Here is a 27,038-nt window from a genome sequence, read left to right on the forward strand (position 1 = left end):
CCACAGCAAAGTGCTCACCATTTCTGTCTCTTTAGGTTGCCCTTCCTGTTGGAAAGACCTTCGTTCCACCAAATTAGAATCATGTCCCACTAGTTTTCACTCATTGATTCTGGATCTACCCTGTTGGATCCCACAGAATAAGTCTTTCCACATGTTAACCCGGGAGGTATGTCAGGGTGAGGGCCTGGTTCCTTCTGAGTTTCCAGGCTAAACATCTGCTTCTGTCTAGGTGGTCCTCACAGGATGTGGGCTGGAGCCCCTTGTCCATTTTGTTGGTGCTCATCTGGCCCCGCTCTGGTGTGTTTTCTGCACCATGGAGAGGAAGCTTTAGGGGCTGTAGAGAGTGTGGCTGGATTGCGTCCTTTCTCCCCTCATCAATCTAGCTTGGGATCCACTGTAGATCACGGTGTCTGCAGCTCACTGAGAGTCCCAAGTTGGTTGCAGACCCAGCTGGTTACTCCATCCACCTCACCTATGGCTGATTTTCAGAGGCAGTTGCAGTATTCCACCATGACACAGTGATATTTCAGTCCACCTGTCCACCTGCTGAGATCACTCCAGAGCCTCCATCTAGCATCTTCCCCATTCCGCCCAGCTTGGTTTCAGCTGTACATTTTGATCAACCTCGTCCCTCTATTCCTTCTGCTAAGGCAGACTGTCCTTTTGCCCCACCATGCCACCTGGGAAAATTCTGATTCAGTAGGTCCAGGATAGATACTGCGATGCTCTATTTTAACAAGCCTCCTAGATTGTTGTGACTGCAGTCAAGTTTAGTTATCATTGATAAAAGCCAGTGATACACTGTTGAGCAGGCCAAGGACAGAGCCCAATGACATGTCACTAGAAATTTCCTTTGGGGTTGACACTCATTCACTTATGTGTGCCCTTGGGTGTCATCAGTCAAGGAGTTTCTCATCCATCTACTTGTCATTACATCAGACTATATTTCTACATCTTGTCTTTGTAGATAGATGGTATCTTTCACTTTTTCACTGATTAACTGGCCTAGGCACTTAACTGAACCTAGCACTTTCTTATTGAACCCATGCTGGGTCCTGAAGCACATCATTTTCTCATCCAGGTACTTGGGAACCTTTGTCAGCAAAGCAAGGACTAAGGCATAATACATCACTCCTCAATTCGAGAAACGTTTTCCTCACTTGGCTTCCGGGATATCACACTCTCCTGATTTCCATACCTCACAGGTGGTGCCTTCTCACATGTGTTTGCTAGTTCCACCTCATTTCCCTGACCTCTAAGTTTTGGAGTGCCCAAGGCTCAGTCTGAGCCTTCACTCATCTTAAGAAATCTCATCTAGACTTGGGGCTTTACACGCCATCTGTCACTGATGACTTCCAAATTAATATTTTTGCTTCCAACCTCATCTGAATTCTAGACTTGCATAGCCAGTAGCCTACCCAGCATCCACACTGAAATGCCTAGTGGGCTTCTGAAACGTAACACATTCAAAACAACACACCTGATTCTCATGCCCTCCCAACCTGCTCTTCCCAATTGCAGTAAAGAAACAACTCCACTCTTCTACTTGCTCATTCCTGACACTGCTTTCTTTTCTCCTCATACCATATTCAGCCCATCAGCAAATACTGTCAGCTCTACTTTGAAACCATATTGAAAATCCGATTTCTTCCACCACCTCCGCTGTTATACTCTGGTTTAAGTGGCCACCACGTCTTGCTTGCGTTTGTGCAGAAGCCTTCCAATTATCTCCCTGCCTCTGCTCTTGCACCCTGACCTCACCCTAGGGCTGTCCCCGTGCAGCAGCTGGAGTGATCCTTTGGAAATGTAAGACAGATCCTTTTACTTCTCTGCTTCTAGCCCTCCAGTGAGCTTATCTTCTCACTCAAAGCCATATATGGTGCCCATGGCCTGTGTGGCATTTGCTTTCATACTGTGTGTTTCCTCACTGTGTCCTATGGTCCTACTTATCAACTTGCTATTCCTCCCACATCCCAAACATACCCCCACCACCCCAGGGCCTTTGCACTTGCCCCTGCCTGGCATGCTCTTCCCCAGAAAACCACATCAGTGCTATCTTCTACTTCCTGGTTTCTTTCAAATGTCACCTTTGACCCAGCCCTTTCTTCCCCTTCCTTGTGCTTTTCCTTCTCATGGGACTCATCACTTAGACGCTAACAAGTTTATTGCCTGGACTTTTCGTTTACTACTACACTCTAGTACCTAGAACGTTAGATGGCACATAGCAAGTATTCAAGAGGTATTGCTTATGAAAGAATGAATGAGCAAATGAGCAATGACAGCATTCTTTAAAACACTGGCTATGTCATGGAGTTACAGAAGTCAGTACTTGCCTCACATCTTCAGTAAGCATACTATATTAGCGATTCTTACAGAATAAAAGGAGGTAAATATGTGTGGTTTCTGAAGTCTGATTTGAGAATAATACGGGGTTAGAAACAAAATACATATATTGTCTATATCAGAAAAGAAAAAATTACTTCTGTCGTAAAAGCGGAAGTATATATATGATTATCTCATTTCATAGAAAAATTAGGGATGCCATTCCTTTTCCATTTTGCTCAACTCTTATGCTTATTACTTAGTTTTTAAGTGGGAGCAAGAGGGAGAGTGATCACTCACAATTAGAAGTAAAGGTATTGGGGCGACGGAGGACTCAGCTTTTCAGAGGAGGGAAAATGCCTTTCCCTGATCCTTAGTGTGAATTGAATGTTCCCATTCTGCCCCTGCCTCGCTAATACAGCACCTAGCCCACTAAGCAGAGCGGATACCTACTCCTGGCTTGTCTGGCCTGGAAACTACTTGAGGACAGGAGCCTGTCTTTGCCCTTTATTCTCATTTCCTAGCACAGTGCCTCCTACACAATGGATGCCCAGAAGCTGTTTGTGACTAAGCCAGTGAGAACATGCAAAAAGAGCTTTACACATTGTAAAATGCTACACAGGAAAAAAAGTACCGCTTTTTATAAAGGAGTTGCATTTGCACTTCCCTGACTTCTGGATCCTGTCAAGTTAACTTTAAGAGAATGACATTCTATTTCATAGGTGGGGAAACTGAGGCACAGAGATGTTAAACTGGAAGTCTGACCCTCTCCCTCCCAGTCCTCTGGCCAGTGCCCCATCATCCTCCATTGCACTCACTAGGCTGGGTTCTCTAGGGGTGGTTGGAAGGAAAGAACTGGTGCCCAGCGCTGATCCCAGTAGGGAGAAGGGGGAATTAGAGGAGCTCTAGCCCCCATATTGCTTTTCTCCTTGGCTTTGCTGTAGATGATGTTCTTTTTCCTGGAGGGTTTTTCCCAGCCCACTGTCTGATTTTAGGTCTCAGTGCAGAACCCTCCAGTTCTTCCTGTCACAATTATAACAAGAGACTCACCTTGGAAAACCTTTCCCTATTTGCCCAGGAAGGAAAATTCAGTGAGATTCGTTGGTTCAGGAGTGTCATAGCAGTACAGGCCAGTTTCTGTAGCCAGAGGGAGGCAATAGAGGAAAATGGTTACTCAGATGACTTGAGCAGAAAAAAATGGATTTCTCAGTATTGAAACTTCTTTAAGGAGACATTTCTGAGATGCTGAAAATACTTCTATGAAGACTTGGTTTTATCGACTGAAAGTAGATTGCGATTCTCTTCCTCAATTATCCCAGTGATTCCCTCAAGTTCTCTGTTGTATCTAAAGAGCTGGAAACCGGCTGGGCGCGGTGGCTCACGCTTGTAATCCCAGCACTTTGGGAGGCCGAGGCGGGCGGATCACGGGGTCAGGAGATCCAGACCATCCTGGCTAACACGGTGAAACCCCGTCTCTACTAAAAATACAAAAAATCAGCTGGGCGTGGTGGCAGGTGCCTGTAGTCCCAGCTACTTGGGAGGCTGAGGCAGGAGAATGGTGTGAACCCAGGAGGCGGAGCTTGCAGTGAGTCCAGATCTCACCACTGCACTCCAGCCTGGGTGACAGAGTGAGACTCCGGCTCAGAAAAAAAAAAAAGCTGGAAACCAAACAGCTCATGGTCAGTACCTGGAAGCTATGTGATCTGATGTCCTCTAATCAGCAATGTTTCACACACATGAAGTATATGGGAAGAAAATTTAATGTTTCTCTATGTATTCCCCTTTAAACTGTATTCAGAGATGAAAATTTAGTTGGGTCAAAAATTCAATGACTTTGTTGTTCACTCTCAGATATCACAGTCCTCCTCTCACTTTGAGGCACAGATCCAGGCGCAGTGATTAGACAGGGCTGGGTAATAAAACTCCAAACCTAATTCTGCATTAAAATGTTCTCCCTGCCAAACCCATCTGCCTTGGCCCCTAAGGAGCGGAGGGAACATGGGCCCTTGCCCTCTGCATCCTCCTACTGGCCCCTGGCCCTCCCCAGATGCCTCTGCCCACTGCCTGCCTGGGCAGAAGCTGGGGTGGGCTGTGCTCTTTGGTCCTGGCGGAAGTTAAAGAGGAGGTTGTCCTGGTCTTTGTGAAGCTCCCCTGCTGAGTCCCTGTGCCTAGTGATTTCCTTGAGCTTGGTGGCTGTCTCAATTCTAGGTGACCGCCTGGCAGCCCTGCTCGTACCTGGCTATCTTCCTCAGCCAGTGTATTTCTGAGTTCTGCCCTCTGAGGTCACTTCTTTGCACGCCTGCAGGCAGCCCTCTCTGACAGCGTCCAGGATGACCTCAGGCCGCCTCTTCCATGCTTCCCCTGTGTTTTCTCCAGGACATACTCATCTGGGAGCGAGGTCAGTCCCCCCAGAACAGCCCGTGCCTGTCCTCGCCTGCCTCTGATACCAGAGCAGCCGGCCGGCCCTTCTGTCTCTAGGTTGCCAGGGCGGGAGGCAGCCCACAGCCCCTTCCTAGGTAGAGTCGGGCCCTAATGCCTATGCGGGTCAAATGCAGAGAACCACTTCAGAGCTCCCGGGAGGTGCCCTTGGAACTCCTGAGGTTTAGGGTGAGAAAGAGGCTGTCCACACCCCACCCCCACGCCCTGGGCAGTGGGTCACAGCACAGCAACTGCTTTCTCCAGAGAAACCTTGCCTCTCAGTCCTCCTCTGACCCCTTTGTCCCTGCCAGATTTCACCGAGGTGCACAAAAGAAAGATGTCCTTTGCTGGCAGTGGTGGAGGTGGGGTGTGGAGGGGAGGCCTTGTCTCCTACTCACTTTGGTTTTCAGATCGTGATCAGTGAAATCGGAGGCAAGAATGTTATAACATCATATTGTGTATTTTTCTTAAAATTTTGGAAACACATGTATGATGTTATGTTGGAAATAAGAATCCTCCTGCCCGCTGCTACCCCACCTTCCAGCAGTCGATCACAGGGAGTGGTGTGAACCCTGCTCTCGGGTCAGGCGGCCCAGGCTCAGAACCCTGCTCTGTCACTTCCTGACCTGGGCTACCTGGGCATGTTAGTTCCTCTCTGTGTCTGTCTCCTAACAGGAGTAAGAGTACCTGCCTGGCTGGTTTCTGGTGAGGGTGAAATAGTCCAGGTAGCCCAGTGCCTGGCTGAAGTCACCGCTGAGAAGTGTAGTTCTTTTGGTGCTGCTTTTGTTCAGGCCTTCAGCAGATCTCAACTGGATCACCCCAGAGCCTGTTAGCTGCCTCCACAGCACCTGACTGCCACCTGAGCGGGCTTCTAAGTTCAGAAATGGCCTGGAGCTTCCTCTGCTCCAAACGCCTTCAGATACAAACCCAGCCTCGCCCAACCAGCCTCTCCATCTCCTCTCACCGCTTGTCACGTAGAGGCCCCACTGGGCCAGATCCTGTCACTTTGTCTCCGCTCTTGCTGATAGGACCTTCTGCCCCTCCCCATGCACCCCCATAACACCCACTGCTTGTGCCTCTGCTCCGTGCATTCTGTTCTTAACCGTCTCCCGTCTCGACTCAGCTCCTGAGGGTGTCACTGTATGTTTCGCTAGAAATACCCTTGACTAACATAATACCTGGCAACTCACAGGTGATCCTCATGAAAGTATTTGCTCAATAAATGAACGAGTCGCATATTTTTGAGGTCCCAGAATAGAGGATCACCTGCCGCTAGTCCAGACTTTACCTTTTTTCACTTGAGTTTAGGGGCACCATGATCAGAGCCTGTTTTAGCTCAGGCTGCTGTAAAAAAAATACTATAGACTGGGTGGCTTAAATAACAAACATTTCTTTCTCACAGTTCGCCAGGCTGGGAAGTCCAAGACCAATGTGGTGACAGATGCAGTTCCTGGCGAGGGCCCTCGGTTTGCAGCCGCCTTTTTGCTGTGTGCTGGCGTGGCAGAGAGAGAGGGAGGGTCCTGGTCTCTTCTTTTTCTTTTCTTTTTTTTTTTTTTTTTTGAGATGGAGTCTCTCTCTGTCGCCCAAGCTGGAGTGCAGTGGCGTCATCTTGGCTCACTGCAACCTCCGCCTCCCGGGTTCAAGCAGTTCTCCTGCTCAGTCTTCCGAATAGCTGGGTCTACCAGGTGCACACCTGGCTGATTTTTGTGTTTTTAGTAGAGACGGGGTTTCACTGTGTTTGGCTAGGCTGGTCTCGAACTCCTGACCTCATGATCTGCCCGCCTCGGCCTCCCAAAGTGCTGAGATTACAGGTGTGAGCCACTGTGCCTGGCCTCTTCCTTTTCTTATAAAGACACTAATCCCATCATGGGGGTCCCACCCTCATGACATCTTCCAAACCTAATTACCTCCCAAAGGTCCCACCTCAAAATACCTCCACACTGGGGCTTAGGGTATCAGAATGTGAATTTGGGGGAGTCATGAACATTTAGTCCATAGCAGAGCCTCTATTAAATCTTTCAGCTTAAACTTTACACCTAGGCTGGAATGTTTCTAGGTATGTCTCCTGTCTTCTGAATGTAAATGAAAATATCTGGGAATGGCTGAGAACATGGGTGATTTCTGAAAGGCTGCGCTTTTGCATGTGGCTGTTTCCATGTTGATGGGGCAGTCGCTCCCATCAGAGTGTGTAGGGATGGTAGTTTCCCTGCCTGTGAGCAGTGCCACCTGATGGAACTTGGTACCGCTGGCCTCCCCAGCAGCTACTTGATTGCAGGATTTTATGGAGACCTAAAAGATGACTGCCCCTCCTCCTCCTCTTCTCCTCAAAGGCAGGTCATGGCCACTTTTTAATCTGCAAAAAAGGGATTACTTGAGTTTCACCGACGACCTTTTTTGACAAGAAAAAATGGGAAGGAGCCATGCACCTTTGAAGCAGCTAGTCGTCTTTTATCCTTGTATCTCTTTGCCAGGCGTGAACTAAGCTCCGTTACATCTCCCTGGACTGTTCAGGGCCTGACAAGCTTTCTTCTCATTCCTAGTCTTCACTCTGGCCTCTGCAGCAGTTCCTTAGATAGATGGATGTTTGGAGTTTTACAGAGTGGCGGAGCATCTTTGACAAGTTTTCACAGGGGCAGGTTCCTCTGTGGCCCTGTGGTCTCTATTTGGTCTTACTGTGTATACTGTTTAGAACCACATTTCTAACTCTCCAGGATCACCCCTCTCTGAGTAGCTGTATTTTCTTTGAAATGTCATTCCTTGTTACCCTTTCTCACTAGGGAAATCTTTCTCTATCTCTTACTCTAGGAAAACTGTTGTCAGTAGGATCTGGTTTATGGAGGGGTCGGTGAATCAAGAGCTAGTCTCATAAATCTCAAAGGGGTCCATCTGGCCCAGCTTTGGGTACACATTTCATAGGCCTGTCTCTCTCTCTTTCTTATCCAGCAGTTGGAAGGAATGTGCTTGTATATGCAAAAGCAGAAGAGTCCCAGACCTTGGGGTTTATTAATGCTATTTTTGTATTTCTTTTCTGTGTGGGTTGCGAGAAGAAGCTTGCCAGGTGGCACACAGAGGCTCCTCTGTGCTGGTGATGAAAAAAAAAACACAGACACTCCTGAAGTTTATTGGTGTGGAACCCTTCTGGAGTTTTGTTTGCCTTTTCGTTTCTGCGTGTGCATAGAAACCTCTTTCAAGAAGAAATAGTTACTCAGAACATATTCCTTTATTGCAGAAACATGGGGAAGAAGCTGCTTACATTCCAGAGACAGCTGAATGAATAAGGCACTAATGAGGAGAGGGAAGGCTGGCTGGTTTGTCTTTTTTTTTTTTTTTTTTTCTGAGACGGAGCCTCGCTCTGTTGCCCAGGCTGTAGTGCAGTTTTGCAGTCTCGGCTCACTGCAAGCTCCGCCTCCCGGGTTCATGCCATCCTCCTGCCTCAGCCTCCCAAGTAGCTGGGACTATGTCCACCACCATGCTTGGCTAATTTTTTGTATTTTTAGTAGAGACAGGGTTTCACCATGTTAGCCAGGATGGTCTCGATCTCCTGACCTCATGATCCACCCATCTCGGCCTCCCAAAGTGCTGGGATTACAAGCATGAGCCACTGCACCCAGCCAGTTGGCTGGTTTTTCACATTCTTACTGAGACATACTGTGTTCATCAAACCACTGAACAGCCAGATCTAACGGGGATAGAACATAGTTCAGCCACTGGAAGGTCACTCCAGAGTGGTGACTGACAACCAGTGTGCCAGTCAGTGCCCCAGCAACAGAGGTATCCTTGCTCCACGTTCCATGTGCCACCATCGTGGCAACACCACTGCCGTCTTACCGCAGCCACTGACTCCTCCCTGCTCTCTTCTCTGCTGCACCACTTCTCAGTACCCTAAGCTTCCACCACTCGTGGCTTCTGCCTACTCCTGGCTTCAGCTTCCTCATGGCCTCCCCCTTCTGCCTTTTCTCTCCATGTCTTAGATTATTTCCAGTTCCCCCCAAAAGAAGATCTTATTGACAAGTTAGTGACTGTCACCTCTGTTAGGCATGATCATCAGGTGTGGCCATGGCTTTCCTTAGAGGGGGTCAGGCAGGGCAAGTACCCAGAGCAAAACAGTTTCTTCTCCAGTGCAGTTGGGTTAGACACTCCTCCTGGGTGCTTCTACAGTGTCTGGTGTCTTCTTCTTGTTCTAATAATTATATTATTAATATAATAGTGATAACAGTGATGATGGCATTATACTTTTCTTGAATTCTTATTATATTCGAAGCACTTCACATCGTGTTTGGATTTACTTGGATTGTTTCCATCATCCTCATAATAACCTTAGGGTGTAGAGTACCATTTTCACAGATATAGAAATTGAGGCTTAGGCAGATGAGGTAATCTGCCTAAGATGACACAGGTAGTAAGTGCGATCTTAGGCAGGTTACTTCATCTGCCTAAGCCTCAATTTGGCTTAGGATTGGGATTCAAGACAAGCTAGTCTGTATTATAGTGTCTGTCTGTTTGTCTGTCTCCCCCATTGTCCAGGCTACCCCACTCTCTGAGTTTTGGATTTACTTGGATCCCAGGAGATATTGGAGGTGAGCCACATTGGCTTAAGTACAGTTCAGGATGGTTTGTTCAGGAGGAGGTTGACTGTGGAATTCTCTCTCTGCCCCACTCTAGAACAGGCTAGTCTAAGTGGCTGGAATATTAGAGTCTCCCTTGTACCACGATGGGTGCAAATGGATACATTGTTGCTTGTTGGCTCTCTAAACTTCTGTTATAATGCTATTGCCTCAGACATGGACCACTAATGTGTCTTATTTCTTCTTAGACATATACTGGTCTCTTTGCTAAGTTATGAGAGATGCCGTCTGGTACCTAGTGGATAATGGAAATCTCCTATTGCAGAATCATCTCTTAAAGGCTTCAGATGGATATGCCAGAGTTAGTTGTCCAAAAGCTAATTTGCAGAATGGCCAGTTTGTTGAATATATTTTTTTCTTTCAACTTTTTAAATTGACTGCTATTCATTTTGTCTTTACAGCAGCACTTTATGTTATGGTCAATTTGTTTTTTGCCTCTGCTGCCTGCTGCAACAACAGCTGTAGACTTTAGAGGCAGGAAAAGAGAAGATTAAGGATCCTAAGAAGAATATTGACATAGCATATAGTCTACATATGAAGAATTCTTGTGAATATATTCATTTATATCAGTTCTTACTAATAAAATCTTAATGCATTAATAAGATATATGTAGAGGAATTCTTTCCACATAGCATTCTGAATCGATCATCTTGAATATATTTTTCTCATCACCTGCAGTCTTGGTCTCTGGCTCTCTCTCTCTCTCTCATTCTGAACCTTTCTCTTTCTGCTACTACTGTTCAGAATCTCACTTTCATATGTCAACTAAAACAGATGGAAATAACTATGTGTGGCCCGTTACTCTGCTTCTCACTCATTTATCCTCGTTCCAGTTAGATTCAGCTTCATGGGATATTTTCTGATGTTATCTGCAAAGTCTAGTACCCTTGACATCTTTAGCCCCCAGGGCTTGCTATGCTTGTAGGATTCAGGTAGGAGAAGGATGAGAACTTCCTATGGAATATAGATGCCAAGCTCTGTGTGTGCACTTCTGGCGTAAAGAGGTACAGAAGAGAGTAGCCGAATAACATTTTGTATTTATTTATTTACTTATTTATGTTTTATTACTTTTTGAGATGTGATTTCACTCTGTTGCCCAGGCTGGAGTGCAGTGACGTGATCATAGCTCACTGCAGCATCCAACTCGTGGTCTCAAGTGATCTTTCTGCCTCAGCCTCCCAAGTAGCTAGGACTACAGGCACACACCAGTGCACCTGACTTATTTTTAAATTTTTTCTAGAGATGAGGGTCTTGTTTTATTGCCCAGGCTGGTGTCGAACTTCTGGTTTCAGGCAATCCCCCTACCTCGGCGTCCCAATGTATTGATTTTTTTCCGCGTTTGAGGTTTTAAAAGTTGTTATTTACACTCAAGGGCTGAACATTCAAGTTTACATGCAGAATTGGAGGTTAAACCTTGTTATGCATTATTTGTCAGTAACATAGACAAATCACCTAAAAGTTCCATAAAAGTTCCACAGAACTGCTCATTTCATTGATGATGCTGAATTCATAGTGAGTTAACATGAATGAGACTGTTTACACTGGCTTAATTACTACGTTGACTTGAAATATCAGCCAGCTGGGGAAAATGACCATTTAAAACCTGGCACATCCCCTTGCTCCCTATACCCACATTTTTTCCCAGCTTCGGCCGCGTGTGTGTGTGTCTGTGTGTCTATATGCATGCCTGTGTGTGCATGTTTACATGCATGGAGGACTGAAGCATAGTTTATTCAAAGATTTTGTGTTGTGCAGAACTTTGCAGATGCAAATGAAGACCCAAAGAGAACCAGCATAAGCAATCAAGGGAGTGTATCTAAGGCTCCTGGAGTGACACACAGAGCTCTAGGGCAGGCCTCGGGAACCACTGGACCAGGGATTTATAATGCTGTCTGGATTTTCCCTCCCTACTCTTGTTCTTTGTTTCTTCCTGAGCGCTGGTTTTCTGCTTCTCACTGCAGTCTGACTTTCTCCACGTGGTAAGAAATATGACATGCTTCACAAGGCCCTGGAGTTTGGCATTTTAGAGTCTCAGCCACTAGAGAAAGGTGCCTGTTCTAAATCATGGCACTTCAGGAAGGGAATCCAGGCTTCTCAGCCCTCACCAGGCCAGTGGGATTGTATGAGATCTTGGCAGCTCTGAGGCGGGGGCCTCAGGTTCCCAGAAGACTAGGTGTCTGCTGGTGATGTTCTTGCACATTCCTAAGGATTTACCATGAATCTGAGTGCCTGTTTTAAATTACTTGGCAGACTTAACTGTAATCTTAGATTTTTTTTTTTCTTACAGCTTCTTGTCAACTACAAGGTTTAATTATAATTACTCTTCAGCAGGCATATACTAGCACTTCTTACTCATCTGTCAAATTGAGCTTAATGAAATTAAAAAGTCCAGAAAGAGACCCCATCTTTAGGACAACAGAAGATTGAACAGTCAGCTCCCCATTATTTTTGTAATCCAAATCACTGTTGTCAGGATTATGTTGCCCATTTTTTTTTTTTTTTTTTTTTTTAGACAGAGTCTTGCTCTGTCGCCAGGCTGGAGTGCAGTGGCTCAATCTCAGCTCAGCTCACTGCAACCTCTGTCTCCTGGGTTCAAGCGATTCTCCTGCCTCAGCCTTCCGAGTAGCTGGGACTATAGGCACGCACCACCACGCCCAGCTCATTTTTGTATTTTTAGTTGAGACAGGGTTTCACTGTGTTGGCCGGGATGGTCTCAATCTCTTGACCTCATGATCTGCCCACCTTGGCCTCCCAATCCCTCCGTGTAGTCAAAAGCAGTAAAACTGCTGCTCTTCAGCAAATGTTGGGAAATTGTGCACAGATGAAAGAATAAGTCTGTTTTTCTCTCCTGCTAGGTAAGTAAGCCTAATCCCAAGAGGAGAAAATACTGGCCGTTGGGCATTACTTCCACATTCACTTCTTGTGTTTCAAGATTTGAGGTAGTGACGATGGTTAATAATATATTCTTAAAAAATGCTGAGTGGATGTAAAGTGTTCTCACCACAAAAATGATAACTATGTGAGGTAATGCACATGCTAACTAGCCAGATTTAGTCATTCCACTATTTATACATACACGCACCTCAAAACATGGACGTGTACAATACATACAATTTTTTTTTTTTCCTGAGACAGAGGCTCGCTCTGTCGCCCAGGCTGGAGTGCAGTGGCACGGTATCGGCTCACTGCAAGCTCCGCCTCCCGGGTTCAGGCCATCCTCCTGCCTCAGCCTCCTGAGCAGCTGGAACTACAGGCGCGTGCCGCCACGCCCGGCTAATTTTTTGCATTTTTAGTAGAGGCGGGGTTTCACCGTGTTAGCCAGGATGATCTCGATTTCCTGACCTCGTGATCTGCCTGCCTCAGCTTCCCAAAGTGCTGGGATTACAGGCATGAGCCACCGTGCCCGGCCAATAGATACAATTTTATGTCCATTTCAGTTTTTTAAAATTTTAAAATAATTTTAAATAAATAGATAAAGGATATATTCACCCAGGAAGAAAAAGATTTGAGTTAGTTTTCAACTGATAACTACGTGGGTATATTCTGAATCCATTAAAAATAAAGTTCTTGGTAGTCTTTCCTATGCTTTGTGGGAGATTAGTTCCCCCCAGCACTCTGCAGTATCTGTTTGCAGCTCTATCTTTGCCAGAATTTAGGATTAAATAAGTAGAGTCTGCAGTCCAGCTCAGCCCCCCAAATGATTGTTGTTTCCTTGGAAACAGTTGAAGGCCTCTCAATTAAAACTGCCTCTGAAGGCTGGAGAGAGTAAGTATTAAAATGAGTTTGTCTGAGAAGCCAATTTTCATCCTCTGAATTAAACCCAGAGAGTGCAAATGATCTAGGAATCTCCTGACAGTTGGAATCATACTTCTTTGTCTTTGGGGGAGGGATTATTTTGATATTTCGGGCATAGGTATGTTTGCTAGCTTGTTGCTTGCTTTGCCGAGTTGCTCAGATCGTTGTCTTTGTTACCCACTGAGCTCTTTATGTACAACCGTGGATCATGGGCGAGGGTTTGGGAGCAATCTGATCTTTGTTCAGACTTGTGAGCTGCAACTAAAGAGCCCATTAAAAATGGATGAAATCATAGAACGGTCTTAAAGTTGAAAGGAATCTTAAAGGTCATTAAGGCCTGATTTCTCATCCACTTTGGGAATCTTTCCTAGAATGCTGTTGACAAAGGTTCACAGCATCAGCTCCCCTGTTGGGGAATCCCGTATTTCTCAGGGCAGCCTTCTTTTGGTGAGTGTTATAGCTCTATTCAGCTCAATTAGGATGAACCCTGGGCACTTAGCCCACGCAAGAACAATGGCAAGCCTCTAGCCCGATTGGAAGCGGCAGTGGGCGCCTCGCTGTATCAGGAGCAAGCGGACACCATGCCAGATCCAGAGGGGTGGAAGTCAGCGGTGGCGTCTACAACGACAGCAATCAGCAGTGGTGGACGGCGAGTGAAAGCTCAGTTCGAACCAGAACAAACACAGACCAGAGAGTGTGCAGTTTCAAGATTTAATAGAGTGAAAACAGACCTCCTGTACAACGGGAGGCGACCCAAAGGGGGCTGCCCACTCCCCGCTCGAATGCCTGAGTTTATATCCCCATCATTGTCCCTCCCCCTGTGCTCTCAGGCGATATGTGATTTGACTGTTTCTTTACCTCCTGCTTTAGCCTAATTTGTATTTTAGTGAGCCCTCTTTACTACCTAATGGTTGGGTGTGAGCTGAGTAGTTTCAAGCCCCGTGTCTAAAAGTGGGTGTGGTCACCTTTCCCAGCTAGGCTTAGGAATTCTTAGTCCGCCTAGGAAATCCAGCTAGTCCTGTCTCTCAGTATTAGAAATGCCTCTTTATGATGGAACTGACATTTCTCTCTGTCAATTCTGCTACTGCTACCTCTTCTTTCTGGTGCCAAGTTAACTGTGTCTTCTTCTCCCATAATTAAACTTAAAGTCTTTTAAGAATGTTTTCATGTATCCCCAAAGTCTTCTCTCTCTTCCCAGGACTGACAAGATCCATAACATGAAAACTTCAGGTACTAACATCTGTGATTAAAGGCATTGTCAGGGGAGAGGCTGGTTTCCTAACAACCCTGGGCCTTTAGCACTGTTGCTTGGATTTTTTATTTTAAGTTTATTTTTGTGGAGAAAGGGTCTCACTATACTGCCCAGGCTGGTCTCAAACTCCTGGCCTCAAGCGATCCTCCCATTTCAGCCTCCCAAAGTGTTGGGATTACAGGTGTGAGCCACTCCACCCAGCCTGTTGCTTGGATTTTGTCCGACTTCTCTGGCAAGTTTTTTCTCAGCGTCATTTGTGTATGTGGAGAATTTGGTTTGAGCATTTCTGTGTTTTCTTTCAACCTTTTCCCCCCGGAGTAAATATTCATAGTTCACTGCTTGGAAACCCAAGAAACAAAATTGGATCAAACCTTTGGTCTATGTAGACTTGTGAAGGGTGTGGTTGCCTTCTTTGATGTCACCTCAGAAGTTAATGAATCCACCCTCAATCCTAATTGCTTTAATAGCTTTTCATCCATTTGTCTGTGACATTAAACCTTAGACTTTTTAAAATTAGGTTTCAGTTTTACATTTTAAGAGTTCTTTATTCCCCATATGCATTCTGTTCTTAATATCCTATTATTGTTCGTAAGTTGACACCCCCCTAAAGGAAGAAACAGAAAAATAGAACAAACGAAATACGCTTCGCCAAATGTTCCTACCTACAACCTTTAAATAGATTAAAACTTAAAACTCCTAAGTTCAGATGTTGATTAGTGCTGACTGGGAAGTACTGGGAAGCAAGTGTGTAGCCCCTGCTTGGTACTGAAATAGACATTGTGTACTGGTTTCAAAGAAGCGATGGCGTCTTTCACCTTCAGCCGGTCACCAAACTGCTCTGAGTTCCATTTTCCTTGAGTATAAAATCAGATGATTTCTTCCTGTTCTTACAGGTTATTGGGAGTGCTTTGAAAACAATTTTTTTTAATTATTATTAAGGCTTTACAGCAAACTATACTGTGATGCTCTGGAGGTATTTTGATTTGAGAGTACAAAACAACTTCAATAAAATTAAAATATTGGTGATATTGGCTGTTTAAGGCCGAGGCACATCCACAGTTTCAAAATAATCTTGTAACATAGGTTCTGGGTGGTATTTGATATGGTATCACACATAAGGGAAGAGGGGATTTCAGTAAAGAAATGTCATTGTTTGTGGAAAAGTGAAATTACTCGAGGTCCGTTTGGTGTTCTTGTGGCAGAAGAATGAGTTGAAAGTGAGGAAGTAACCTTTGATTTGTAAATCATTTAAATTTCAACTCGAAGGGGGTAAGAACTACCCCAACAGCAAGCCGCAGAACAGCCACCAGAGCAAACCACACAAGGCTTTTGGGATCTCAGCCTAATAAAGGTCTCCTAAGGAGCTCAAGAGTAGATCCTGAGGTACGATTTTTTTCTTGGAAAAAAAAAAAAAAACTTGTAGGTGTTTGTAGCCGGGACCGGGTGCTGTGTTAATTTTCAGCTTCTAGCTCGACCCTATTTCCTGAGAAATGCCAAGGGCTTTGCAATAGGCATTTGTCTAACTTCTGCGTGAACTGGGTCTTATAGAAGATGACCTCCCCCCTCTCTGGGGGTCAGGGTGTGTGTGTGTTTTTTATACATTTGTCTTTGTTTGTTTGTTTTTACTGAAGACCACTTATATTTGCAGACATTGAAACCAAAGGTGGTAACACCACGTCTTCTCCATACAGGGTCTAATGACAGTTTCTTGGGCTCTTCTTTTCTTTTTTCTTTTTTTTCCTACATATAGTTTTCCCAAAAATATGAACACATTTAGATGTTGGAAAGAAAGCAGTTTCCCTCCCTCCTTCCCTCCATCCCCCCTCCCTCCCTCCCTTCCTCCCTTCCCCCTTCCTCCCTTCCTCCCTTCCTCCCTTTTCTTTGTTTCTCTCTTTTCTCTTTCTCTCTCTCTCTCTTTCTTTCTCACTCTTTCTTTCTCTTTCTCTCTCTCTCTCTTTCCTCTCTTGAGTATTAATCACATACCTGATAATCAGATGCCCTCTGAAGGTTTTCTCTGGGAGGGGAAAGGACAAATGCGATAATCTTTACATGTTGGAAAACTGATCCCACATCCCGGTGCCTTGTTGTGTGTTCTTTTCTGCTCCCAGGGAGTTCTGTCCAACATCTCTTCCATCACCGATCTCGGCGGCTTTGACCCAGTTTGGCTCTTCCTTGTGGTGGGAGGAGTGATGTTCATTTTGGGATTTGCAGGGTGCATTGGAGCGCTACGGGAAAACACTTTCCTTCTCAAGTTTGTAAGTATTCCACTCTCTACTCTCAGATTGAGAGCCAAAACTTTATCTTCCATCAGGAGGTCACCCTATCTACAGGCAAGACAGTGAGCTGTACCAAAGGCACTGGCAAAAGTAGGGCCCAGGTCATTATTTTCTTTTGAGAGAGCTCTCTAGCCCTGATTCCCAGTTGTGCTTCCTTAATAAGTACACCGCCACCCCCACCGCCCCACCGTGCCATCCATGGAGGTTTTGTGCATATATATCACAGACTTGGATTCCATTCCCTAAGATATCTTTAGGACTAAGGTAGATATATATATATATTTTCTTCTAAGTGATTCCTTCCCACTGTTTTAATGCACATAGTAAGTGGGGAGCTGTGCAGGCCGTTGGTTTGGAGAAACCAGGCAAAAGCACAGTGACTGCACCCATTAATTCGTCATTTAGTAGTTGCAATGAGCTGAGATCACGCCATTGCACTCCAGCCTGGGCAACAAGAGCAAAACTCCATCTCAAAAAAAAAAAAAAGTTGCCTCCTTAGAACATAAATCATTGTAATTGGAACTTTGGAAGTAATAAGGTAACTAGAGTGATGAATAAAGCACAGTTGAGGAGTTTCAAAAAAAAAAAAAAAAAGCACAGTGACTGTGGCCTGTCCAGATTAAATCTGTTAAGCAGTAGGTTTTGCTAAATATGGAGAAACAGTAAAAGGTAAAGCTTCTTTGTCCTTAGCTGGTACAAAGTTCTCCTTTGTAATTTTTAGATGTGGTGTGGTTGGTGTAATCACTGTCTGAGTGAATGTAGAGGAGAGGTTTCACCAGGAGGTTCATTGGTATTTAAAGTTAAAATAGAGAATGAAAAGTAAAAGCCTTTGCGTTGGAGACTCCTTTCAAAGGAGAAGAAAATGGCATGTGCCATTTATGTATCTTATATAGGGTTGTTGAATGTAGCCAAATGTGCCTGTCAGCATGGAGCTTGGCACTCTGGTGGGCGTCTGAATCATAGCTCTCTATACAAAGCATCCATTCCCCTTTCTAAGAACAGAGAAAGGATCCAAAGCACCCACCTTCATTTGCTGAGGAAGGATGGTGGAGATGTCTAGAGAACAGTTGCAGTGTAGTATTTCCTGTTACCACAGTTATTCCCAACTTTTATTGACACATCATCATCCAGGGATATTTTCATTAAAAAAAAAAAAAAAAAAAAAAGCATATCCAAGAAGTAGCCCAATAGTCATGTAATGTGTGATTCTCTTCCCCAGCATTTCTGCCACATCATCCTCCGGCGTCTTTTCTTAAACATCCCTGAGAAGAGGGTACACGCTGTGCCCCACCCAGGGCAGCCCATTTGTGAGCACCTCTGGCTCAGAGAAGCTTTTGGAGGCTATTTAACCTGAAAATTAGCATGACTTATTCTTTTTTTTTTTTTTTTTGAGACAGAGTCTGGCTCTGTCCCCCAGGATGGAGTGCAGTGGCACCATCTCGGCTCACTGCAAGCTCCGCCTCCCGGGTTCACGCCATTCTCCTGCCTCAGCCTCCCGAGTAGCTGGGACTACAGGTGCCTGCCACCACGCCCTGCTAATTTTTTTGTATTTTTAGTAGAGACAGGGTTTCACTATGTTGGCCAGGATGGTCTCGAACTCCTGACCTCGTGATCTGCCCACCTTGGCCTCCCAAAATGCTAGGATTACAGGCTTGAGCCACCGCGCCCGGCCAGCATGACTTATTCTAACAAGGAAAACCGAGGGGTACCTGGTCTTACAGATAAGTTCACAAGCAGCTGGTTCTCTCTTGTGGATACATGGGACCACAGTGGCTGTAGCTAGTTTCCTAAGACTCCATCTGCCTTATCTGCCAGATCCCTCCTTTGCTACACACACACACACACACACACACACGCACACACACACACATACACACACACAGAGTCTCTCTCTCTCTGTCTCTGTCTCTCTCCCTCCCTTTCTCATACACACACAACCAAATGCTTCATTCTTCACCTAGTCAGAAACCTGCGGAGCCCCAGGAGAGCTCTGTCCCTGATCTCCACCTGCCAACCTACCAGTCTTCTTGGCATGAGGCATCTCAGTGCTCCAGTGCTCAGCTCACCTTGCCAGCTTTCCTGTAGCCTGATTGGGTCCTGGTCATACTCATCTGTTGCCACTATTTTAGCAGTTTTGGCCTCCACGCCCCAAAATGTGGGATCCTTTTTTTTTTTTTTTTTTTAGATGAAGTTTCACTCTTGTTGCCCAGGCTGGAGTGCAATGGTGTGATCTTGGCTCACTGCAACGTCTGCCTCCTGGATTCAAGCGATTCTCCTGCCTCAGCCTCCCGAGTAGCTGGGATTACAGGAGCCTACCACCATCCCTGGCTGATTTTTTTATTTTTAGTAGAGATGGGGTTTCACCATGTTGGCCAGGCTGGTCTCAAACTGCTGACCTCAGGTGATCCACCCTCCTCGGCCTCCCAAAGTGCTGGGATTACAGGCGTGAGCCACCACGCCTGGCTGGGATCCTCTGAATTGTATTTTTTTTTTTTTTTTTTTTTTAGTAGAGATGGGGTTTCACCATGTTGGCCGGGCTGGTCTTGAACTCCAGACCTCAAGTGATCCACCTGGCTCAGCGTCCCAGAGTGCTGGGATTACAGGCATGAGCCACTGCACCTGCTCAGTCCCCTTGTGATTTACTTTAATATAGTTTCATTTATAGTGGTGGCCCTTTAATATAGTTTATCATTCCTTATAGTTGAAGAGTCCAGTGTTAACTGAATAGGCAGAAAACTACACATTTCTCTAAATCAGCACCTTAATTTACAAAGTCTCATGTTGGAAATGAAGAGAATTGCGTTGTTTCTTGGCTTTTAAGACTTGGAAAATATCTTAAATGGCCTCTCTCCATTTAGGACAAACAATAAAAACTGGCCTGGAATAATCTTCGAACAGGAGGTATGAGATAAGTAGTAAGTAAACGTCCACAGGACTCCAAATAACTCTAAAGATCTGATGCCCCTAGGAGAATTGTTGAGGGAAAAATCTAGGAACTAAGATACTGCAAAATGGAAATAGACCTTCTTGGTTGACCGAGGCTCTAGGATGAAGCCTGTGAGTCAGTCTCTGCACCTTTGGAAATAGAGGAAATTAGCTCAACAGGGCCTGGGGCATGTAGGTATCCACCAAATATTTTATATGAATTGAATTTGGACTCAATTTTTGGTATTGTATATTATGTAACATGAAGAGAAAATTTACCAGGGGAACTGGAAAATGCACTTAACCTTTATGGAGATGAGAACAAAAACTGAATTAAAATCTTTCCCTGACTTGGTGTTTCCTGTGTATGTCACGCATGCTAGCTATAATTTTGTCATTTCTGTACTGTGGTAATTCATAATTCATATTTACATGCTTAAGGTGGGGCCTAATACAGGGCAGGGAGTTATTTACACTGTAGGGTAGGCATTGAGCAGAAGCGGTGTGATATTTTTTCTGTTCATTTTTCTAGATTGGGGAAAGTTTAAATTGAAATTATTGGCATCACTGATGATAATTAAGAACTGTTTAAATTCCATTTCTGGCGAACTCATGAAGGATATATAACCAGGAACTCTAGGGAAACCTGAAGGGCTGAGCTGGAGGGTCTAGAATTGGGGCCTTAACCTGGGAGTCCAAAAACTTTGCCAAACACTTATTTCCACCTTCCACCCCTCCTCCCGTGCCCACCCTCACAGAGCAGTACTTGGCACCCTAGACAAATACTGCCAGATCTACAGACATCTAACGTCTGCAGATACCCACTCCCTGCCTAGTCTCCCTAATCACGTAAGACTGGGACATCTTTGAAGGCAAGGGGTATGTTCTTACTCATCCTTGTTTCTGCAAAGCCCAGCTACCCCAGGGCCTGACCCATTGTGGGTCATTCAGTAGGTGTTTGCTGAATGAATAAACGCTTTTTGTCTTTTGTTCTTTTAATGAGTAACTGTTGTTTCCTTTGCACCCCTCCCCAGTACATTTTTATCTTGGCTGGCAGCTCCTTGTCTGCTTGCTGAAGATAGAACCGCAGACCACATGAGCACCCCCTGCCTCCTCAGCTGCTCACTGTTCTGCACGTGGCCTTCAGGACCTCTGCCCAGCAGTTGTGGCCCCATGTCACCCTCTCTGCTGTTGTCACCAGAAATTTACCCACAGTGTACCCTCTGGTCCTTCACAACTCATTTCTCATAATCTGTTTTAACAACAAAGTTTGAGAAGGTTAAGAATACAGGATGGTAGGAGGTGGAAAAAACAGTGGGCGTGAGCAGTAAGTCGATATGACTAAGCTGAGACTCTTCTGAGTCTTCTAGATGGAAGGGGAATTTCTCCAGAGTTACGGGCAGTTACCACATTGCCTCATGGTCTTGAGCCCCTCTTTTAAAACCCTTGTTGTCTACATTAAGCGGAAGTCTCCCCTTGGCTGCATTTTGATGTCACTTAAAATGTCACTGGGGCCCATGCTTCCTAGAGGAAGGCAAGCACAGCTAGCATTCCCAGGAAAGCCCTCAACTCAGGGGTTTCATTTTGTTTTTATGATGGGAAATAACTTTCATTTCACAGTCATTGCCCACCCCACTACTTCCTCTTTGACCCCTTCATCTAAGATGAACACATCTGTTATTTTACCCTGTATAGCAGGTGCAAAAGAGAATTAAAATGGTGCCTGAATCCATAAAAGGAATATATTGCATAGAGAATCAAGGCCACAGTAACAAATGACAGGCAATCTTAAAATATTGGAATAATCTATCTTTCAAGTCACAGAAGCTTACTAGAGATAGGGGCAGGTCATTGTTACAAGCATCTGGCAGTACATTAATCATGAGAAATTAATTAGGCCTTAATGTGGGTCTAATGAGAAATTCTTATTATCCATGTTTGCTTATGGGCTTTGTTGGTTAATTATCAAATGGAACACTAGAGACCCTAAAATGTGATTATGAAATGATTTTTAAAAGTCCTTTCTTGGAGTGTAATATTCTATTAATGAATCAGCAGAAAGTGAAGATTATCTGCTTTGGAGATGTGTAACAATCCAATGTAATTACAAACCTGTTTAGAAAGGAACCATTTAGCTATATATGATCAAAATAGCCCTTTTAACTGTTCTCTGTGTATATGTCCTTTGTCTTAGTTTTCTGTGTTCCTGGGAATTATTTTCTTCCTGGAGCTCACTGCCGGAGTTCTAGCATTTGTTTTCAAAGACTGGATCAAAGACCAGCTGTATTTCTTTATAAACAACAACATCAGAGCATATCGGGATGACATTGATTTGCAAAACCTCATAGACTTCACCCAGGAATATGTAAGTTTAAAGTGGTTTGTTTTCAAGTTAAAAGTTCTCTGAACAATGACCCCGGTGAATATCCCTCCTGGTTTCTGCATCTGCCAGCTGGAAACTACCTGACTATTCTGCATGGGTGTTTGTTTGTTTGTTTATTATTTTCCGGCTTGCTCTGTGACTTACAGGATTTGTATTCTAAGTGGAAATGTCCTATTTTCACTTGTTTCAACTTCTGTTAAGTTAGAGGAACAAAGAAGAAAACACTTGAGCAAAAAGTTCTGATCATGGCTGTCCTTTCCTGTTTGCATTTGAGGAACATTTTTTTGCTCCAGGTTTAAAGTTTTATTTGGTTATTAAATATGGATTCTTTCTTATCCCTTGCCCCCTTTTTTGGTATTCCTTGATATTTCACAGCTCATAATAATCTACTTATCAACAGAATAATTTGCCACAAAGTTCCTAAAATGTGCCTATCCAAATACTATTATTGCACATGCAGTTAAAAGCAAAAGCTTAGAAACTCCTAAGTCCTAGTGGCTTCTAACAAGTGAAGAATCTGCGCGGTGGAATCCAGGCCACTCCCTCCGATCCCTGAGCATTGGAGTCCAGGCCACTCCCTCCGGTCTCTGAGCATGCCTGTGAAATGGCTCTTTCAGTGCCAGCAAAGCAGCAGATGTCCCGTTTCACTCAGAATGCAAGGGACCAAAAGACACAGGTCTAGTGCCAAAATCTGATAAGGGACCCTGGTGTCCCAGGACCTTGACCTATTTCCCCAATAGTAAAATGGAAATAATATTAGCTACTGTCTAACTCACAGGGATATTATGACATTAATGAGACATACATGTTTTTATATTAGGCTAAGGCGTTAGGGTTCCTACAAACTTGCAGGTCTTTATATACCTGCACTGAAAAGTCGGGTAGGCTGAGCTTGGACTTAGACAGTGGTGTCTGTGGCATTCATGTATATGGCAGGACCAGAGGGCAAGCAGAAGCCCAGTGAACGGTAGCCTTCTTGGGGTTGGACAGTTTTCTGCCTGTGATGAAGAGAGGCAGCAGCCATGTCAACACTCGTTATGAGGGAGGCCACCCCCTTCCTTAGGCACTCAGGACTAAGCTAGGTTATGTGGTTTTGTTCAGTGGCAGCAACATTTCGTCCTGGAGTAAGCTGTACCTTAAGTGGGAAATTAAGCCCTGATTCATGTCCTCAGCTGACTTCACTGTTTTATTAGGTCCTAATGGGTGCAGGCATTATTCCTAATAATCCCTTTCCAGGCATTATTCCTGACTGGTTTGCATGACACATTGATGGAGCTTTGTGGACACACCTCGAAATGCACGACTCAAGCTCTGGAAGGACCATGTTGTCTTGGAGTGCTGTGTGCCTTATATGGAAATACTACAGTTTCATGTGATTTTCTTTTCGCATCATGGAATGTAATGTTTAGAAATAGCTATTGGAAAGTCTTCAAATGGTTGAGGCTTGATATTTATTTAACTCAGAGAAGGAGAGAAAGTGCATCCCAGGGAAGTGAGGAAGGGGCTTATGTGGTAGCCTTTGACTCAGGCCCCATTTAAGAACCACTGAATTTAACTGCTTATTTTATTATATTTTAATTGGAAGACTGACTTTTTAAACTTGAAAATGTAGAACACATGTACTTGTTTTTAAACAAATTCAGAGTAGAAACAAATATGATGAAAAGTTAACCTCTAAAATTTTTGGTGGTGATGGATATATCAACTATATATCCATTGACTGTGGTGATGTTTTTGTGACATATACAGATGTCAAAATTTATCAAATTGTATACTTTAAAATGTGCAATTTATTGTATGTCAGTTATACCTCCATTATTGGTGGGATCTGGCCAGCAGCCTGCAATGCAACAGGGCTCTCTCTGTTCCCAGGCGTGTCGGCAGGTCGAGAAATAATAGACACATACAAGATAGTGAAAGCTGGGTCCAGGGGAGTCACCGCCTTCTGATCCAGCAGTGCCAACAATGCACTGGATATACCAGAATTTATTATTAAGTTTAGTGAGGGCGGGGGTAGGTTAGTGAGGGATTTAGGATCATTTGATTATGAGGTGAGATGGGCACATGGGTATGAAGTAATTCTTTAACATAACATCTGTATGCAGAAGTACAGTATACAGGGATAAGAATTTACAATATAGTGTGTGCATCAGTAATTTCTAACAGAGCCTTAAAACAGAAACACAGTCTTTCCATAACCTATGATTAGCAAGATATTAATCAGCAACAACAGTTGCAACAAAAGCCGGTTACAAACAATCCATAGAAATGGGATTGAAGCTAGACAACCAGTTAGACCAGAAATTCTCAGAAGGGAGTATGCCTTAACCCTAAAGAGATCTAGAAAAGCCATGGCAAGATGAGGGCGTTTATAGCCCTATCTTATCCGTATGGACAGGTGCCCCCCATGCATCCGTTTATAGGCTCTCCACAAGGGTCACATTCTATTCCCAGAGCTGTGAACATCTGCTCTTCTGGGATAGGAATCTTGGTGATGTGAAACCTCCCTGACTGCACATCCATTCATAGGCTCCCTGCAGGGGGAAGCACATCACGCGCTGTTGGCTCATTCTGGCAGCCCAACCTGGCATTGTCTTTACACAATTCTGCATGCAATGTTGTATTTACAATAATCAGGAGCATTTCATCTTTTATTCTGTAGCAATAGTTTCAGGGGGTCTCCCTGCACTCCATAAAACAAAATAGATCTTTAAAAAACTATTAGAATGTAGAGATCAAAAATTTGAAAAAGTAAGCCTATAGGTAGCCCACCCATAACCCCAGTTGCCTCCTTCAGTCACTACCACTGTTGTTCGTGTCTTATTTACCCTTCTAGAATGTTCTTGTTTCTCCTTCTAGAATGACGTACCCAAGCCAAACAGATCTTGTTCTAACTGAGCCCTGCTGTACAGCTGCTCTGCCCTTCTTCCACCTAACACCACAGGTCTCATCAGTTGTTTAAATCACGTGCCAACACATCCCTACAAACCTTCAGCCCTAATTAATTTGGAAGATTTTATATGGGCCATTTAGGTTCAGTTTGGCTTAAAAATAAAGTCTGGGACAGAAAAGAAGGTCAGAGCTGGCAGAAGCTGGGTGTCGTTCGGCAGATGTGAGTGTAGGCGCCTGCTTGCCTCCACGTTGGGATGTTCTAATTCTTTCCTGTTTGCTCTAGTGGCAGTGCTGTGGGGCTTTTGGAGCTGATGATTGGAACCTAAATATTTACTTCAATTGCACAGATTCCAATGCAAGTCGAGAGCGATGTGGCGTTCCATTCTCCTGCTGCACTAAAGATCCCGCAGTAAGTGAATGCCAGCGAACTATTGGCCTACTCTGTACATCATGCCGAGAGTGTGCACGGGACGAGCAAAGTGATTTTTTGGTTGAAACCTCTTCTTACCTGGTTACTCCTATTTGTAGCTCCTGTAGGGGGTATAGTGCTCAAATCTTCCTAGTAGGAGTAATAATTGCTGGCATTAATTTAGCAGTGTGTGCTGGTTCCTATTCTAAGCCTTTATGTGCGTTGGCTCATTTAAGTTGGGCACATTCCTACTGGCAGATACCACCATTACCCTCCCTTTTCAGGGGAAGAAATCAAGGCACATGAGGTGTAAGTGACTTTCCCAAGCTTGCACTGCTAGCAGGCAATGGAGTGGAATATGATACCCAGGCAACCTGCCTGTATCATCTGTTAGCCTTTCTTTATGGGAAGGGCAGGCTCATATGAGAGCTCTCTGCATTGGTTTGGGGTTAGTAACCCTTTTCTTTTTGGCTTAGTTCTAGGGGAACTATTAGGAGTAGGAGGGAGAGTTTGAGACAAGATAGGGCTGGACTGCTGTGTAGGAAGACCACAGCTACCCAGACTCCTGAATGTCATCATGACTACAGTCATGCAGTTTGCATTTTATTATAAAAAAGAATAAAATATAAAATCTATTTATAAATCACTCACTTTTGCCACAGGTTTGATTATATTTTGGGTCAAATCATGCCTGATATATAGAATGACTTAAAATGCAATTCTTAAGCCAGGCATAGTAGTTCACACCTGTAATCCCAGCACTTTGGCAGGCTGAGGTGGGAGGATCCCTTGAGCCCAGCAGTTAAAGACCAGCCTGAGCAACATAGTGAGACCCCATCTCTACAAAAAAATTTAAAAATTAGCCATGTGTGGTGGCACACACCTGTGGTCCATCTACTCTGGAGGCTGAAACAGGAGGATCACTTGAGCCCAGGAGTTTGAGGCTGCAGTGAGCCATGATCATGCCACTGCCCTCCATCCTGGTGACAGAGTGAGACCACATTTCTTTAAAAAAAAAAAAAAAAAAGGTAACTCTCTAGTGTTAGAATGACAAACATGAGAGGTTATTCCACACATCTCTGTGTGCTCCTAACTGCAGAGCCCTTCTGGGACTCCTCAACTGTTTCTGGCCCTGCAGTCTCCAGATGTACTCCCCAAGGCTCGCCCTTACCCCCCAGAAGCAGAGCCGAGTGGGTGCTGATGAGCTCGGTGGGGATGCTCCTTCTTACAGTGGAGGCTGTGGGGCTCTTAAAAGGAGCTATGGTCTTGGAGTGGAAAAGCAGAACTTCCCTGCAGGCTGCCCCCAGGGGACCACCTCAGCTGTTTCTCTTGGTCTGAAAGAGGAGACAAAGTCACTAAGGACTGTGCTGCCCCGCCAGCTGCCCTTCCCACCAGCTCATACCTCCTCTCCCTTCTGAGGAGAGCCACATGGCAGCAGACTGCCCACTTAGAGCTTGAGGGGGGCTCATCCTGGTGGCCTTGCACTGGCCAGCGGGTGCCACACAGTGTGCCTCCTGTCGCCAGTTCCTGTCCCACGTGAACACTCCCTTGGGAGAATTCTATATTCTCAGAGGCATTAATGCTTCCCCTTTCACCTACAGATCCTCTGGGCAGAGCTAGCTCATTCCTTGCACTCTAAGCTAATAAAATCTGCCCCACACCCCGCAGAGGAGGAAAATAAACAACCCGAAAAAGTGGAACCATGTTTCTGATCAGCGTGAGACGTCAGGTTGTCCATGTG

The 27,038-nt window shown here is 44.8% G+C and overlaps 1 protein-coding gene across 3 annotated transcripts in view; it reads left to right on the top strand.

The window, feature by feature from the left end:
- Window positions 1–27,038, top strand: part of TSPAN5 (tetraspanin 5) — a 180,729-nt gene that overhangs the window by 147,432 nt on the left and 6,259 nt on the right. For 2 of the 3 annotated variants that reach the window (XM_055296948.2, XM_055296949.2), the window contains exons 3-5: window positions 16,521–16,667; window positions 21,808–21,978; window positions 25,172–25,297. In XM_055296948.2, coding sequence (XP_055152923.1) covers window positions 16,521–16,667; window positions 21,808–21,978; window positions 25,172–25,297 — 444 coding nt within the window. The remainder of the gene's footprint in view (window positions 1–16,520; window positions 16,668–21,807; window positions 21,979–25,171; window positions 25,298–27,038) is intronic. The other variant, XM_055296950.2, reaches the window with a different exon arrangement.

Source organism: Symphalangus syndactylus, chromosome 10 (assembly GCF_028878055.3).
Source record: "Symphalangus syndactylus isolate Jambi chromosome 10, NHGRI_mSymSyn1-v2.1_pri, whole genome shotgun sequence".
Taxonomy (NCBI): domain Eukaryota; kingdom Metazoa; phylum Chordata; class Mammalia; order Primates; family Hylobatidae; genus Symphalangus; species Symphalangus syndactylus.